Below are 19,174 nucleotides of genomic sequence, written 5' to 3'. Positions count from 1 at the left end.
GTGTGTAGTATGACGTGATAATTGAAATTACCCATCAAAAGCAAAAAATCTACTGAATGCATCGCTGAGATTCAAAAACACATTTTGTTTGTCTTTAATGATGAAGACGACTCATGTCGCTCTCAGGACGGATTATGGCCGTGTTTGTCAGAGATCCCATAAGCCTTCTTGGCTGAAAATACACCAAGGCCTTGATAATCCAATAGAGAGAGTGAGTGAGTGAGTGGCTACAGAAGGGATGAGTTTTATGCTAATGATACATTTGTAAGACTGATAAAACTGGAAGATGCCAACCAATTTGGACTGAGAAACGACTACACCCCGACAAGACAAGGGACGTCTCTAGAAAATAACATTTGAACTCTTTCCTGAGAAACTAGCATCCCCATCCCAGACATAATCTCACTGTCAATCACATCAGGATTGTGTGAATCTACATCTCTTTCCCTTCACCCTCTTTTCCCCAGACTAAAGTCCAGTTTAAAGTGGATCATAGGGCACACCGACTGAGATTTAAGAGATCCGGCTAATATTTGGCACTGATTCAAGTGTACTTGGACTGTAGACTATTTAAAACTGTTAAATAGAGTGAGTCTTATTGTAATGTTACTCTAGTGTATGTGTGAAACACCATGGCATGACCAAACCAAAGCTAAACTGGCCGGCTTATATATGAGCTCTAGTGTTACTTTAATTCAAGTGTGTACAGATCTATGGGGACTAAACAGAAGAGAGAGTAAACGTGAAGGCGGCCTTCTCAATGTTAGTCAGTTGGGCAAAATATTAAGTTAAATGGAAAAATCTAATGACTAATCATATAAATGACCAATAACCAATTGGCATTCCAACCTGAATTTGTGAGTCATATTGTAAATGTAAATGGGAACTAAATAACGTTGCCACGCTAAAAAGACTGAATGTGCTGGAAACCTTCAACCGTTTAATGGAAACTGTGGTTGTGCTGGTTTAGCAGGACTTCATAATTAATAAACATGCAGAACAAATCACAGGAGTTTCACATGAACATACTAATACTGCTCATGTCAACCTGTGATGCTTTTTCAGGATTCACTAATGGATAAAAAAAAAAAAACAGCATTTATTCAAAAGTAAAATCTTTTCTAATAATACAAGTCTCAGCACATCTTTCAAATAAATAAATAAATAAAAATAAAAAAATTATATATATATATATATATATATATATATATAATTACTGACCCCAAACTTTGAAAGGTAATGTTAGAATATATATATATTTATATTTAAATTCTAATATTTTTAATGTATTTTGATCATATAAATGCAGCCTTGAGAGCAGAAGATTTATTTCAAAAACAGTAAAGTGTAATCAAATAAATAACCAAAAAGATTTTAAATCAGACTTTAAGTAACATACTTTATTCTTTGGTATAAAAGGCACATTCAGGTTACGTACAGGTGTGACGAACACGTAAAAGAAAACGGAAGAGTTTTCACTCAGATAAATCTTATTAGCACATGAAATATCACGTAAACATTAGTTTACAACACAAGTGTTTCTTTGCTAGATAGCCTTGAAATGATTCAGTTTAATCGTTTTCTATTCCCCTATTAATCTCTCAAGGCAACTGAAAATAATAGAAAAAAACGAAAAACAAACGGAAAACACGAGTGTGTGGTTCACATGACGGGAATCGGGAAATGTCCATCAGGACTGAGCTAAACAAGCAATAAATTAGTCGTCTGCAAGCAAACTATCAGATAAAAACATGTCATAATCTGGGATGCACACACGCTCACTGAAATCATGTGAGATAATAAAGGAACAAATCACGTATTCATCCATATTTAACGGATCGTCCAGGACTAGCGTTAAACGAAACCCCTCAGATCAGGTTCAAACTATCTAAAACTAATCCACTGATTGTCCTTGAGATTCCCTTTCAAATGAATAAACTCATGGTTTCGGCTCCCAGTCAAGCATTTCAGGAGAACATGAGAATCTACATCCAATAAAACACTGTTTCACTTCAGTCCTGTGTCTGAAACCTCCCGGGAGAAGTGTGTGTGTGTGTGTGTGTTAGAGCTCGTCTCGGGCCGTGCTGTCGAGCGGCGACTGCAGGACGTGTGTGTGTGTGTGTGTGTGTGTGTGTTAGAGTTCGTCTCGAGCCGCGCTGTCGAGCGGCGACTGCAGGACGTGTGTGTGTGTGTCTGTGTGTGTGTGTTAGAGTTCGTCTCGAGCCGTGCTGTCGAGCGGCGACTGTAGGACGTCTGAGTTCTGTGCTCCGCTGCTCAGCTCCTCCTGCTCGCGGCTCTTGCGGGATCTGGCCCGGTCCCAGTCGGTGTGGACGGTCTCGTTGTCCCAGACGGTGGAGGTCTCGGTGTCGCTGACGTATCCCGGGTCGCCGGTGTAGTGCGAGGGGTAAACCAGCAGAGGCTCGGCCGAGAACGCCCGCAGGTCCCGTCGCTGGAAGTGGGACATGTACTCCTCACTGCACAGATCACACAGGACACAACAGTGTTCATATACGAGACGACCGGCAAACAACTGAGATAAAAACACGTCTGAACATCAGAGATCAAATAATTCTTCCTTCTTCCTTTGCTTTAAAATATCAATAACAATAATGCAATCAGCGAAATTATGTATTGCATTATTATTAACCCCCCAAATGGACCCGAATTTTTTTTTTTTTAAATCACAGCTTCCTCGGAATGGTCCGAAATTTGGTGACTTTGTTGGTATTTGGTATCTGAACACCCAAAAAATTGGGGACGGGATGTGGAATAGTCTAAGTGGTTGTATAAAAAAAAAAAAAATAGTCACACTCAGGACCTTCGGGTTTGGATGGAAAATGAATGGGAAATTGGCAAAAATGTGAAAATACTGAGTTTTTTGTGTGTGCGTACAATCTACAAATCAGCCACGATCTTAAAAAAAGCACACCGCAGTGAAGAGGTGAATCTATAAAACATCAGGAGTGCAAAACAGACACATCCACATACACACAAACACACTTTTATACACAAACACACCAAACAATTCAGATTATACATGTGTTTTGCATTTTTAAAATGCTCAGTTTGTCCACCAGATGGCATCCATCTCATTTCAAAAATTGCTTTTATGAGGCCTAGGCTTGACTCTAAAATGAAATACAGCTTTAAAAAAAATAATAAAAAAATATATTTTTCTATTATATTCAATGGGGGAACATTTGGTCATAAGTAATACTAATTATATATATATATATATATATATATATATATTTAATTTTTTATTTTTGAAATTTGTTCAAAACACCAAAAAAGAAAAGAAAAAATATTATAAAAAACAAGTAAAAAAAAAACTATGATTTTTTTTTTTTCTTAAATATGAATCCCGCCCTTTGGGTCCATTTGGACCCGAAGGTCCCAAGTGTGACTGTTAAACGAAGAACCCCAGAGGGTTAATAGTGGTAATTAAAAATAAAAACATTAATACGCAAAATACATTTTTTTTTATTTTATTTATGATAATGTTTTACTTTAGCCCACTTGACTTAACCCAGGGAAAGACACAGGCTTCCGTTTAGGAGCAGCCGCAGAAGAATACACAAATTATGGAAAATAACGGGGAAAAAAAAAATCGGCCCAATTCGTAGATTGGCTCTCTAGCGAGATTCCTATTAAGTCGGTGCGTCAAACCGGACCGCCTGAAAGGGAACTGAGCACTGGGATTAATGATCGGGACAGACTCTCACATGGGGTGTTTGTTGTACATGACGGGCAGGAACTCGTCCACAGGCAGCATCTTCTTCAGCGGTTCGGCCCGCAGCAGCTTCTGCGCTCCCTGTAACGAGATCATGTATCCCAGCGTCCAGTACGAATAATCCGCCTCCACCAGGTTATGGATTCCGGGAACTGATTTCTCCGGACGGTCCACTTGCATCCGCTTGCGTCCGATGTAACTGACAGCAGAGAGAGAGGGGATGCCATGAATATTTATATATTTATTTTTTGTACTAAAGGTTCTAAATCATTTTCTATGTTGTTTTAATGCTTTTGCAATGCAAAATTTATTTTTTATTTGTCATGCTAATATAGCTTTCTGAATTGAATAGACAGAGAATGAGAGTGAAATGTCCAGTAGAGGGCGCAGTACACATACTGATTCATGTGTGCGTGTGTGTGTGTGTGTCCTCACATTAAGTCCCAGTCTAGCCGCTGAGACTGGATCTCATACATCAGATTCTGCAGGCGCCGCTTGAAGAAAATCTCGAAGCGCAGATCGTCCTCGATCACCAGAGACGTCTTCAGTCCTCGATCCACGATCTGACACCAGACACACAACTTCAGATCTCACAGTTATGCCTTTCTCAAGCCCAAGAAAAAAAAAAACGATTTAACTAACTAACTAGCTAACTAACTAACTAAATAAATAAATGCAATTTAAATAAATCTTAGTTATATTTTTTATAGCTATTACATTTTTCTTTTCTTTTTTTTTTTTTTTACATTTTTCTTTTTCTTTTCTTTTTTTTTTTTTATATACATTTCATTTTCTGATAAATATTTGGAAAACACTGTATTTTTGTTCTTAACTTTATTTCTGACTTTTGACTCCGGAATTATTACTTGAAAAAACTGTTCACTAAACTGAGAAACACTTCAAGGTAACATTTCTTTTGTTTGAATTAAATTAGTTAATATTAGCATGAATATTATATGTTAATAATATTATATATAATATTAATATAATAAATATTATATATATATATATATATATATATATATATAATATTATATTATATTATATTATAATATTAGCTAACATTTTAAATAAGAAATAAAGTCTATAAAAGTATCAGTTTTTACTTTTGAATCAATATGAAATTTTCACTGGTTTTGGTGTCATTACTGCAGATAAACTTCTGTTTCTGATAAATATCTGAAAACATTCAAGCAGGATTTACTTTAAAAAAAGGTCTTTACTTAATTGAGACACTGTTACCTAATCTTTGAATTTGCATTAATATTTAACATGTTCCTGAAAATTTCACATTTAACACTTATTTACCAGTAAATAAAGCATTCCATGTTGCTGTAGTGTCTATACTGGTGAGGATTGATATCTCACTGGTTACTAATGAAACTTTCCCTCTCTCTCTCTCTCTCTCTCTGTGTCTCTCTCTCACCTCTGTCCAGATGTTGTAGTGCGAGAGAAAGCAGCCGAGTTCTCCTTTGGTGAGCGGCCGGCCGTGATACGGGTCACTGTATCCGGGGAGCATCTTGATCCCCAGCGCCTCCACCTGACTGCTGTTCAGCGCCCTGAAACACACACACACACTCGTGTCAGGCAGTCGGTGTGTGAGAGAGGGGCATTATGGGAAACTCACGTTTGCAGATGTGTGTGACATACTTGCCATCTACAGCGGCGATGATCTTGCACTCGATCTGCTGTTCGTAGAGAGTCCTCAGCATACGATCCCTGCGGTCCGAGCGTCTCAGCAGGTTTATCATGAACACCTCAACACACACATTATCACAACAATAATCACATATTATACCATTCTCTCATTTAATATTAGATTATATATGTAAAAAATACACTATAAAACAATACAACAAAATAATATAAGATAACAAAAACTATTTAAATATAAAGCTAGTTTATACTACATCAAATAATGTAATACATAATTAAATTAAATTATATAATACAATTTAAGAAGCAATTAATTTAATATCATATATAAAAGTAAACAATTTATTATGAGATAATATACTATATATAAAAAATATAAAACCGCATACAAATAATAATATAAATTATATACAAATTTAAAATAATTAGTGCAATAACATTTAACATTTTATTACATTAAAAAATAACATTTTATTTTATTACACAAAAATAATATTTTATTACATCAAAAATAACAATAACATTTTTTTAGGTTAGCTTTTAATTGATTTATTGTCTTTTATGCTTGTTGTTTGTTTATGTTATTTTACTGTGTATTGTCTCCTTTGTGTGTTGTATCTTTGCTATTTTAATTGTTTTAATTGTTTTTGTACAGCGCTTTGAGATGTACATTTAAAGGCACTATAGAAAATAAAAGGTTATCATTATATGTTATAATTAATTTTACTATAATACAAAATCAAATAATACAAAAAATAATCGAAAATAAAAAATATTGAAATATTACAGTAGTATTTCATAAAATAATTTCATATAGAATAAATAAAATTAAACATAATACAATATTAAATAATGTAAAATAAAATACAATAACAATTAATATGAAATAAAAATACATATAATACAATTTAATAATACAACGTTTTAATATAAAATAACAAAATATCCCAATATAATAACATAAGATAAAATCAAATATTTCGCTGAGCTGCTCACCTCATCAAAGCCCATTTTATCGGGCTGTTTTTGAGGAAGAGAGAGATAGACGGACGGCTCCGTCGGGGGATTGCGCACTGCAGAGACACAACAGATGATCTCAGGCTTGATGACCTCACTACAGCAGAAAACAAGCGTTTAGTCATGTGACCCACCCATGATCTCCAGCTGCGAGTGCAGAAAGCTGTCCGCTTCGTCCTGCAGGGTGTTCTGGGAGCGCAGGGGCACGGGGAAATACCCATAAGTCTCTCTGTTGCAGAGGTACATCTGAACGTCTGCGGGGGGAACACACACATGAAAACATGAATCTGTAATAACCAACAGTCTAAACAACGCTGTTTTAACCCAAATTTGGGTCATATGGGCAAACCCAAATGTTGGGTTAAAATGTAAAACTGCAATTTTCACTTTAACCCAACTTCAACTTTCACTTTCAAATGTACATGTTTAACCCAACATTTGGGTTTGTCCATATTTGACCCAGCATTTTTAGAGTGAAGGTGGTTAACTAATATTACTTCCCAGATAGCACAAGTCTATTTGATGTGATGTTTACATCTAGAAGACGTATTTTATAGAGTGTTTGCTCATCTGCAATATACACTAAAAATTGCTGGGCTGTTTTAACCCAACTTTGGGTCAAATATGGACTAACCTAGCCATTGGGTTAAATTTTAATTAGTACATTTTTAACCCAACACTTGGGTTTGTCCATATTTGACCCAAAGTTGGGTTAAAACAGCCCAGCATTTTTAGAGTGTATAGGTCTATAGGACGTTTCCTGTCAGATGTCAAATAGACGTTTAGAAGATGTATTTAAGATGTAATGATTCAGAATGTGTGTTAATCTGACATTTTTAAGATGTCTATCAGATGTTAGTAAACAGCAGATGCTTTCCAGATGAAGACGTACGTGTGCTATCTGGGATATGGACAAACCCACATGTTGGGTTAAAATGTAATTTAAAATTTTTAATTTTAACCCAACTTCAACTTTTACTTTAAAGTGTACATTTTTTAATTACATTTTTAACCCAACATTTGGGTTTGTCCATATTTGACCCAAATTTGACCCAGCATTTTTAGACTGGAGGTAGTTAACAACACTCTAAAAAATGCTGGGTTGTTTCAACCCAAATTTGGGTCAAATATGGACAAACCCAAATGTTGGGTTAAAAATAAAATAAAATTTAAAAAAAATGCACAGTTGAAAGTGAAAGTTTTAACCCAACATTTGGGTTTGTCCATATTTGACCCTAATTTGGATCAAAACAACCCAGCATTGTTTAGAGTCTATTACAATATCTCAGAAAAAAAAAGGATAAAGCTGTCACTGGAGTAGATGCAGGTACAAAATCTGGAAAGTTACATCTTTGTACCGTATTTACCTCTAAATATAGTATTATATAAATATATATTTTTATAAATATAATTTAAAAATGTATCCCAATGGCTGGGTTTGTCCATATTTGACCCAAAATTGGGTTAAAACAACCCAGCATTTTTAAGAGTGTAATATTACTTATGGTAAAGTGTTACCCAATAACTCTGACTATATCAACATGCAATATTGTCAACAAAAAATGTTTACTATTAAAAAAGTTAAGCTAATTATAAACATGTTTTTTCATTTTATATCATTTTCGCTTTATTTTCGTCAACAAAAAGTAATATGATAGAATATTACATTTACATTTATTTATTTAGCAGGCAAATGAGAACAATAGCAGTTAAACTAACGATCTGCAAGTGTCAGTTTAATCTAACAGGTCATGTACTTTGTTTTAACAGAAGAGAACGTGCTAGCGTATGGTTTAGTATAACCTGCCATCCGCGCGGAGAAGGCGAAGATGATGATGTCATCGAAGGCCCAGCTGTAGTCGGGGTGCGGCGGGAAGAAGGCCAGCTGACGGGACGCTTGTTTCCTCAGGTCCAGCAGGAGCGTGGAGTGCACCATGGGTACAGCGAAGCAGCCCGTCCTCTCCTGCCGCCGGATGGGCATGTAGGCCGGCGTACGCCTGTAATAACCCTGCACACACACACACACACACACACACACACACACACACCACGTTCCTTTAGCTCGGACTCTGGCGGGGAAATGTTGCCGCTCGAAAAAAATGCTAAACGCCCGTTCACATCAAACACGTCCAATCAGAGATCAAGTGGAAAAAAGAAGAAATCCAAGGCACTCTTCTTCAAAATCAGGCTATTTCATTATCGAAAATGAAAAGACAAATAGTGGGGTTTATTTACAGGGAAGTAGCGTGCCGTGAAACATCCACCAACTGCAAAGTGTTTAACGTTACAAATAGTAAACTAACACCACAAATACTTCCAACACAAACGAAAACAAACTCTAAAAATATGTCCACGTATCCACTCCGCACTCTCTGTGACTAAAATCACTCTGAATTGAACCACGATTTTAACGATAACGACACAAATGAACTATATTACTGGAATCAACTTCAGACCGTTTTTTTTTCCAGCGGATGAACGATAAAAATATTGACAGCCAATCAGAATCCGTCCTAGAGCATTTAAAGCGACAGACGACGAAACTGTGTACGATTGTATTGTTGGTGTGACGCTAATATCGTTATCGTTATCATTTTTGGCGTGAAAATGTGGAAGATAAAGGTGAAACTGAAATGTTTATAATTATAAAACTTAGATTTATTCAAATTAGTTATTTAAAAATATAAATATATTTTTGTATTATTTATATCATTTTATATAATTTCGCTTCATTTTGGTCTACAAAAAAGAAAAAAAGACTATAAAATATAGCTCTTACAGATTATATTTTAATATATATATATTTATTATATGTAATATAAATGTTTTTAAAACAAGTTTAAATCTCTTAAATGAAAAAAGTTGATGAAAAAAGGTGAAACTATACAAATACAAATTAAGTTAATTATGAAAAATTTTAAATATTTATATAATTTTATCCATTTGATATAATTTCACTTTATTTCCATCAACAAAAAGTTGAAAGAATATTATATAGTTCTCTCTATATTATTATATAATATAAATGTTTTTTAAACAAAGCCTTGGCAGATGTGAAGAGTGTAAATCCCCCAATCAGAGACACATTTTCCCTGACTAATCTTGACTAAGAATAAGGTTTGATACATATGATATATACTACATTTGTCCCAGGACTAAGACTTAGACCAGTTGAGGGAAGGACACACTCGTGCTGGTGTTTCCACACACACACACACACACACACCTGCGAGGTCATGCCGCACCAGAAGTTTGAGTACGCGGCTCTGGACTCCAGCATCGGCGCCACGATCGTCTTGTTCTCGCGCATCAGCTTCCACAGCACGTCTCTGTTGGTCAACAGATTATCACAGTCCACCACCTGAAACACACACACATGATGTCACATGAGCATAAGCCCGCCTCCAGAGCCACCATCCACCAATAGAAATACAGCATCAAACATGTGACCCTAGATCACAAAACCGGCCAACAATACACTCTATAGGTCAAAATCATCAATTTTATTTTATTATTACGTAAAGATCATGTTCCATGAAGATATTTTGAACATTTCCAAATGTAAATATATAAAACGTGTATTTTTGTGAGTGAATGCGACAATCGCACAAATTTAGAGATGATTTTCTCAATGTTTCGATTTTTTTGCACCCTCCAGATTTTTATATAGTTGTATATCGGCCAAATAATGTCCTTATCAATGGATCATTTATCCAAGCTAATTCATTCAGCTTTCTTATGATATATAAATCTCAATTTCAAAATAAATATGTCGTGGTCCAGAGTCACATACCAATGGATAATGTTCAGGTTTAACCACAGATCTGTCTCTGTACACGCTTCAGAAGATCCCGCGGTTCATATCCCGGATCACATGTTAGTTCGGAGCATTTGACTGATTTGTTTGTGAATGAGGAACAATGTAATATAGTGTCTGCAAAGAAACTTTAGTTGACAGATGAAGCTCAAACCGTGAGTAATAATGCTTCGTCTGTACATGATGGTTTTATATGGAGAATGTTTTACACACTTACTTATGTAATGGCGAGTGTGTAACGTAACGTTAGCCAATCATAACAGCGGCCGTTTACTGACAAACTTTAGCGACTTAAAAACTGATCATTTCAGACAGGCTCAGAATGAGGGATGGAAATAATCGTTTTTTTCTGTGCAAAAACCTTTATTATCTTTATAAGAGAATAATCTAATATTTGATGCATGTTATTTACAAATAAATACAAATGTATTATAGTTTAAATATATATTAAATGCAATCAGCTGAGCATTAGAGTGATTTTTGACTCACAATTGCGGGACTAAAGCACATTTATAAAGCATTTATATGCAATTTCATTCTATTGTTATTTGAAAATGGCTAAAAGTACTGCTGAAATTACTGATAATTATTAATCCTAAACTAAAATATAATGTAATCTTGTTTGTATTGAAACTTGTTTATGTATTTAAATATATTTGTAAATCACACATTTATAAGGATGAAGTGGCAACTAAGTAAATTTAACTGAAATTTGTAGCACTAGCTAAAGCATTTTGCACAGAAAAAATAAATTGGCCAAGGATTTGTCCCATAAATCATTAATAATAATAGTTATTATAATAATAATAATAATAATAATAGATTTTATTTATAACGCACTTTACATTCCAAAGAATCCCAAAGTGCTACATAAAAGAACAACAATAATAGCTACAGAATACTAAAAACAATAAAACAATCAGCACATAAAAGCCTCTCTAAATAAAAAAGTCTATATATAAAATTATATATTACTTAAAAATTATATAAGGAATTGTTTTGAAATTGGAATATTATTTAGTTTAAATTGAATTTCTGGCAGAAATCGAAGATAAAACTTGATGCTGTTTCCCAGAAATCATTGTCCTCGTGTCATGCCAGTGGATGTGACGGATGTGACCCGTGAGAAGTGTGTATGATCCTATAATGAACACAAACCAGCCAGAAACCTCAAAACTGTGCCTCCGAAGCGAATCACAGAGCAGCAGAAATAAACACACGCAGAAACAACACACACACTGAACAGCGCTGCTAACTTTAGCTGAGCGAACACACACACGGGTCGTGACCTCTGACCTGTAATTACAGCGTGAGTCCAGGTCGTGTACTGTCATTATCTTCATGTTACGGCTGAGGACAGAAAGCCACACACACACACACACACACTTGGAGAGGATTTAGAGGATGTACCAGGAAGTAGTCGGCCCACATCTCTCGGGCCGTGTCCAGCGCCGCCTGACGCAGCTTCATCACGTGCTCGTAGCGGAGATTCGTCCAGTGCTTCGGCCCGCTCTCATCCTCGTAGGCGCTGACAAACACACACCGAGGTCATTTAAACAATCACACGTATGACAAACACACACGTTTCATTTAAACAATCACACATGTGAACACGTTAAAGGTGCAGTGTGTGTATTTGAGAGGCATCTAGTGGTGAGGTTGTGAATTTCAGACACACTCCGACGTCAACACAGATTTTTCTCCTATTAATCTAATATACATTAAGATGCAATTCATACGTAAAACGACTGAAATGCACTACAATGATCATCCCAGACAGCAGCGTAGTGTCGGCCCAGACCCGGCCCACATCCGGGGATCCGTGTGTGCCAGATGATCTTTTATATTAAAAATGTAATGTAGTTTATAAATTCAGATTGTAATTCAGTATAAAAATGCATTTAGCAAAAGTTTGGATTATTTGATCAATAAAAAGAACAACATTTATATAAAATGGAAATATTTTATTGCAATATACACTACCATTCAAAGGTTTGGGGTCAGTCTTTGTTTTATCTTTTATTAATTAATACTTTTATTCAACAATTACGTGTTAACATGATAATAAGAAAAAGTGAAATTAAAGATTTAAATTGTTAAAATAAAAATTGGGTTGTTTTTAACTTTTTATTCATCAGTGAATCCTGAAAACGTATCACAGGATCAGTGTTGGGTAAGTTACTCTAAAAAAGTAATTAATTACTAGTTACTAATTACCTCTTCAACAGTGTAATTAGATTACTGTAAAATTAGAGCCAGACCGATATATCGGCCGGCCGATATTAGACATTTTTCAAACTATCGGCATCGGCAGTTATAATGGCTGATAAATTAATATTTAAAAATAAAATAAAAATGGACGAAACACGCTTCAATCATCTCTCCTTGACCTGTTAAATTGAATATGTATGTTTTACAATTTGCAGTATGACATTATCTATTGCTAAATTATGGCTCACTATAGACTAGCACCTGACATTGTAATTATATGGTAGCTTATAAGGCAATGTAGGGACTAATTATTATTTTATTTATCAGAACTTAAGATATTTTGATGTTCCTCTGTGACAAGTTTCATTTTAAAATGCTTTATCATATTATTTTAGTTAAAACTCATAAATAACTTCAAACAACTATGTTAGGGAAATCTGTTAATGTTTTGTTGTGCGTTTCTGAAAAAAAATAAAATATCGGCAGATATATCGGAATTTCGGATTTTAAAACCAAAAAAATATCGGCCGATATATCGGAATATCGGATTTTAAAACAAAAAAAAAATATTTATATCGGTATCGGCCTTCAAAATCCTTTATCGGTCGGGCTCTAATTAAAATATATCAAGCAGCACCATAATAAATCCTCATATTAGAGTGATTTCTGAAGGATCATGTGACACTGAATGCTGGAGTAATGACGCTGAACATTCACAGGAATAAATTACACTTTATTGTAGAATACCATTATTTTAAATTGTAATAATATTTCACAATATTACAGTTTTTACTGTATTTTTGATCAAATAAATGATAAACATAAGACACTTATTTCAAAAACATTAAGAATAGTAATGTTTCCAAACTTTGTGTGTGTGTGTGTGTGTTCACCTGGGCTCCTCCTGTGGTCTCCACTCCACATAGTGATAAAAGCTCTGGACGTTGATCAGCCATTCCCGCAGGATAGCGGAAGTGTTGTCGGAGTTATGATCCGTGGCCACCCTGAGGAGAGATCACACACACACACACACACACACACACACACTCTAATCACAGCTTTCTGATGTTCCTGAATGTAAAATAACCCCATCATTAACTTCACTGCACGACCTTTGGAAAGTGAAGCTTGTGTTGAACGTTTGGCTGCAGAGACGGACACACTTTTACTCAGGTCGCACAAGTTCATACTAGAAACATGTGTATGTTCAGAAGAAGATCCATGAGAGACTGAAAAATCAAAACCATCACTGAGATCAAACACAGATCAGGCTTTACTGTCAACAGACGGGCCCAGGTGCTGCTGTATCACACACACACACAGGCGGAAGGGAATGGAATGTGCCTCAGGAACATTTATGTGTGTGTGTGTGTGTGTGTGTGTGTCTGAATCCTACCATGATTGTCACTAAACTTGCAAAGACAAGCACGACTCGCGGCTTTAATTAACTTTTTTATGTCAACAGATTCCACAAAACTGGATTACGTTGAACAAACATCATTTGTTCGTGTAACTTCAACATCATGGAATAAGTAATGTTAAGTGAACCAATTAAAGTACACAGCAAAATCTAGTGCTAAATTAAAAGTGTGAATTAGATTGTTAAATGAACACTCAAGAGTGTTAAAGTTAATGAGATAATGAAGTGAATAATTGAGTGATGATTGAGTATTATTGAAGACACCTGATGATAACTCTTTTGCTGTAAGTGTTTGTTACAACTAACATCAAATAATGAAGGCCAAAGACCCCAACTAACACACAAAATGTTTTCAGCATTTATTATAATCATACATTTTTAATGAGCATCAAAACATCATATTAGAGTGGTGAAGACCAACTAAAGCAAACTCTTTAGATTTAGATTTACTATTCACTTATTATGAAAACACTTATTTTAAATTGTAAAAATATTTCACAATATTACAGTTTTTACTGTATTTCTGATTTTGAAAAAAAAAGTCTTCTTGAGCAAAAGACAGTTCTTTCAAAATATAATCTAACCAAGCCCAAACCTTTAATATAATCTCATATTACATATAATTATGGTGCTAAAATGGTGATAAAACTTCTGTGGGTGCGAATCACATCTGTAATAATGTGGTCACCGGATTCATGGACAGATTTGCGCTCATTTGATACTTAAAGTCATTAAGCAGAAGAAAGGGTGGGAAACCGCAGCTCTGAGGCGGGAACCAATCACACGGAGACGCCCAACCCGCGGGAACCGACCGGGATATAACGGGAGAGGTGAAGAGAAACCCCGCAGAGATGTTCAACACAAGCTGTCGGATGACTTTATAAGTGTGTGAACCGCAGCGTTCCCCCGCTGTAATGCTATACGCTCGTGTAGCGAGGCTACTTGTTAGCGGTCAGCGCCTCTCATAACTGATTTGAGTGCAGTTTGAGTTTAATCCTGTAATAAAGATGCAGATTATATGGAATTTGATGTGTGTGAGCTGAAGCACTGATCTGCCAATGTTCAGTTCAGTTTAAATTTGCTAAAGCGCTAGCGAGCCCACGGGACAAATGTGGTTTAGTTCTGGTCTGTTTGTGGCAGCGACACACACACCCTGGCGGTTCGCTACACACTGCTTCAGTTCTGAGGCCCCGTTTACACAGATATTTCCCAGCTCAAATACACGAAAACCCCGTTTTTATCACAGAAAACGATTATTTCTAAAAACTACGGCTAAAGTGGAGATTTCTGAAAACGCCGGTTGTGTGTTGTCCTGTAAACTGTGAGAAACGGGGTTTTAGGTTCTCTCATGTCGATTCTGAGGATTCTGATTGGCTTGCATCATGGCTTTATCCTGCCGCCCATATGTTTGCCATAGTTATAATGAGACTCTTTTCATGATATATGTCAGAAATGTTTTACAAATGCAGCGGCTAATCAGTGCCAGCGCTATTTTAAACTCACCCAACAATTAAACACTCCTTAAATGGAGAATTCACCCACAAAGTAAGTCTTTTATCATCATGGTTTGTTGTCATGCTACTCATTTAGTCACTATACACACTAGTTGATGATGTTAACGGATGTACACATTGAATGCAGCAGGATTTTGATTTGATAGCAAGACCGAAGAGGAAGATATTCAATAAATAATGATTTTCACCAAAACTTGGGATAGGGCTTATGATTATTTGGTAACGCTTCCTTTTACAGTACAGTACTTACAGTATACTTGTAGTGTATTTACCTAAAGTACTGGGTAATGTGAGGTAAGTACACGGAACAGGGGTAGGTTCAGGGTTAGTACTAGTTATTACCCAGTAATTGTAGTTACTTAAATAAGTACATAGTATTTACATGGGTAACTGGACTGTAAAAGGAAGCGTTAACGATTATTTTAGTAATCTAGTTATATTTATGCGTTTAATCTAGTTAACGGTTTATTCTTTTTTGGAGATTCGTCAAGTAACCTGACGATTTTTTTTTCAATGAATCAAGTAATCAGATCTTTTTGTTTGTCAATGAAAATAGATTGAAGTGAACAATAACCATTAAAATGACTTAAAATATCATATAATAAGTAGGCCTACACTGTAAAAAAATATTGATGGTTTAACTTAAAAAAGTAAGTAACCTGGGTTGCCTTAAAATTTTAAGTTCATTGAACTGGAAAAAGTGAGTTAATACAATGAAGGAGATTAATTTAACCATCTGAAACTCAAAATTATATGTTATCTGAACTAAATAAATTATTTAAGTTGATTTGACAAAAGAAAAAATGTTGTGATTACTACACTGCAAAAAAATATTGTTGGTTTAACTTAAAAAAGTAAGTAACCTGGTTGCCTTAACATTTTAAGTTGATTGAACTGGAAAAAGTGAGTTAATACAATGAATTAGATTAATTTAACCATCAGAAACTCAAAATAATAAGTTATCTCAACTAAATAAATTATTAAAAAGTTGATTTGACAAAAGAAAATATGTTGTGATAACAAATCTTTAAAATATTTTTACAGTAACAACGAGGTTTATCGTTGAAGTTTCATAAGCAATAATCGTACGTTAACAATATACATAATTTACTACATAATATAATCATAATCACCTTACATTATTTTAACAAGTGCATGCAGAGGACTTTACAGTAGATCAAAACAGTGTTTAATGTTAATCTTTAATATTTGTCCACTTCTTCACGATAGAAATACTACAGCCACTGTAATTTATTAAACGTGGACAAACAAAATCTAAAGTTAAACATGTAAAGGTCAACTGACCAACCTTAAACCAAACAGTTTGAGTTTTCCCCTTCAGTGATTCTGCTTGTGATCATCAGGTGTCTTCAGTAATGCTCAATCATCACTCAATAACTTAAAGGGCACATTAACATTAACTTGTCAGTGTTAACGCTCAAATTAACACCCTTGAGTTTTTGCTGTGTAGTAACATTCAGGAAACTGGACATTTTTATATTCTTGGAATGTTAGAAATCAACATTAAGAGTAATTTTCGATTATAAATTCAACATGATAAAGAACGTGTGAAGAATTATATCTTTTAAAACACGTTCCTCTAACATTAAGAAAATTGGAATTTTGAAAAGAAATTGGACATTTTTCACGTTCCCAGAACCAACACTGAATATTTAGAGAACGTTCTTATAACAAAATTATGTTTGCTTGGAATGGGTGCAAATAGTATCTGCCTTTATAGGTATAAATAGCATTTCATATTTACACTTATTCCAAATAAAATTCTGATATTTTTACATAGAATCGACTGGTATTTAAACTTTTTAAAATTTTTATCAATTTTAACAAACATTTTTGTCTTCCATTAATGTCGAAATATATTTTTTTTCTTAAACTTTTAGTTTTATTCTCAACAGTAAATTAACGTGCTCTTAATTATTGTTATTATGCATCAACAATAGTTCACCGTGCATTTAATAGGCTACGTTTATATGTGTCGCTCATATTTCCTGAGATCATGAAGTCTCTCAGAACAGAAGGTGTTTGATAAATGTCGTCTCGCTGTCGCCGCAGGGAAAGTTTTCCGCTCACTGACTCTCATTCACGCAGAACACTGTTGTTTCCTCACAAATTCCATCCGCGCGCTCAACGCGCACTCACGCGGCGCGTGGTACAAAGACACGTCGGCTGATCGGATCGTGATGAGTGGAAAAAGGGGGCAGAGCTGAAGCTGCTCGGGGGCATGAAGGGGTGTCTGTGTGCCCAGGACACGTCTAAACTCGCTCGTTTCCCTCCACACACACAGTCCACAGCAGAGAGAGTCTCATTCCCAAACACACATCAATCTCACACACTCATGTAAGCACAGCTGTCGTTAGTTTAGTTCACCCAACACACAAACACTTCTGTTGTTTACTTCCCATCACTTCATTTGAGGAAACCCTGCAATCACCGCAATACAGTTCACACGCAAAACATCAGTCCAGTGGACGCGCATCTGTCAGACGCGTAATTGCGCAAAACACCAAACCTGATAATAATCTCTATCCGCCAGACTCACCATACACCCATGCGGTCTTTGGGGTAGTTGAGGCGGTCGATGGCGCCGAGGACCTGCGGGAGAGAGTGCGCGGAGTTGCGGCACACCAGCGCGAGCAGCACCCGCGGCGCGAGCAACGCGGACTCCGGGCTCCAGCGCTCCTCCGGGAAATAACTGCGCACCGGGCCGCTCCACAGCAGCAGGACAAAGAAACACAGCAGATGCATAGCCGGAGAACGAGCCCGAGAAAAGCGGAATATTACGCAGAAACGCGGAGCCGCGAGACTGATCGCGCAGCGCTGACGCGAACAGTGACCATCACCGATTAAATGCCCACCGACATAAACACGGAGAGACTCTTGGTGGTCCCCGGAGGAGAATTAAAGGGAAGGGTTTCTTACTAAAAGTGGAAACATCGTAGTACCAAAAAGTCAGAAAAATCCACTTTCCTCAATCATCCGGCAAATGACAGAGAAATTATGATATCTGGTAATTAAACTGTACAGACTTAAGAGTTATGAGTGACAAACCCACAATCAGGGGTATGCGCCTTTAATTTCGCGGCGGCCCCTTTAAGAAAAGCAGCTGTGTTCTGTTGGAATCTGCCAGAAAATGTATGGGCGTGGCTTAACACACACTCCTGCCAAATATACAAGCGTGCAACAGTGAATCTCAAGTTGAACATATAGGCTACTGTAATCATAACTCGTAAAAATAACATAAAAGAAGACAATTGTCTCATTGATTCTGCCCTAAATTAGCTAACTGGTTTGTTAGGTAGGTAGCTAGGTAGGTAGGTAGGTACCCTATGTACATTTCTATATACAAGCCCAACATGTATTTGTACATTACAAATACATGTTGGGCTTAGTAAACTCAATTGTAATGTAGTAGATGCATGCATTTTCTATAAAGCTGCTTTGAAACGATAGGCGCTACACAAATAAATGTTGGATTGAATCTGCTAGTCACAAATATTTTTAACAAATGTGTGTGTTGCCAATAAACAAATATTTGTATTTGCTTTTGCGTCATATTTGTATCTGAGAGTTTTGAGCCAACAGCGCCTCCTGTTGTTCACATAGCCTACACACGTTCTGTTGTTCCACAACTTTTTCTTCCAATCAGATATTGACATGTCATTTCCTCACAAGCAGAGAGGCTGTACTAAATAAAGATGTGTTTGTTTTCTCTGTCCTCGTCCTTGACCTCTTCTCTTAAAAGAGTTTTTGTTCGCAGTGAATAATAGTAAAACTTTTCTCTCTCC

At 35.9% G+C, this 19,174-nt stretch overlaps 1 protein-coding gene across 3 annotated transcripts; it reads right to left on the bottom strand.

Annotated features, from left to right (window-relative positions):
* Positions 1-1,379: 1,379 nt before the first annotated feature.
* Positions 1,380-18,675, bottom strand: colgalt1b (collagen beta(1-O)galactosyltransferase 1b). 3 transcript variants are annotated; one of them, XM_089132719.1, is made up of 14 exons: positions 17,929-18,675; positions 13,328-13,438; positions 11,634-11,751; positions 9,633-9,767; positions 8,210-8,414; positions 6,541-6,660; positions 6,386-6,462; positions 5,384-5,490; positions 5,160-5,292; positions 4,169-4,296; positions 3,726-3,932; positions 2,246-2,474; positions 2,122-2,173; positions 1,380-2,063 (listed from the first exon to the last, which is right to left on the bottom strand). In XM_089132719.1, exons 1-13 carry the CDS (start codon positions 18,132-18,134, stop codon positions 2,135-2,137), a joined length of 1,815 nt encoding a protein of 604 aa, XP_088988845.1. In that variant the 5' UTR covers positions 18,135-18,675; the 3' UTR covers positions 1,380-2,063; positions 2,122-2,134. The 3 variants fall into 3 exon arrangements, with proteins under 3 accessions (XP_088988845.1, XP_088988844.1, XP_039540140.2); XM_089132718.1 differs by having other exon boundaries at positions 1,380-2,173; XM_039684206.2 differs by lacking the exons at positions 1,380-2,063; positions 2,122-2,173 and having other exon boundaries at positions 2,180-2,474; positions 17,929-18,674.
* Between the last annotated feature and the right edge of the window lie 499 nt (positions 18,676-19,174).

This window comes from Pimephales promelas, chromosome 6, assembly GCF_988280905.1.
Source record: "Pimephales promelas chromosome 6, fPimPro1.hap1.1, whole genome shotgun sequence".
Taxonomy (NCBI): domain Eukaryota; kingdom Metazoa; phylum Chordata; class Actinopteri; order Cypriniformes; family Leuciscidae; genus Pimephales; species Pimephales promelas.
The sequence above is the reverse complement of the archived record's forward strand: the minus strand, read 5'-3'. Positions and strand labels throughout refer to the sequence as shown.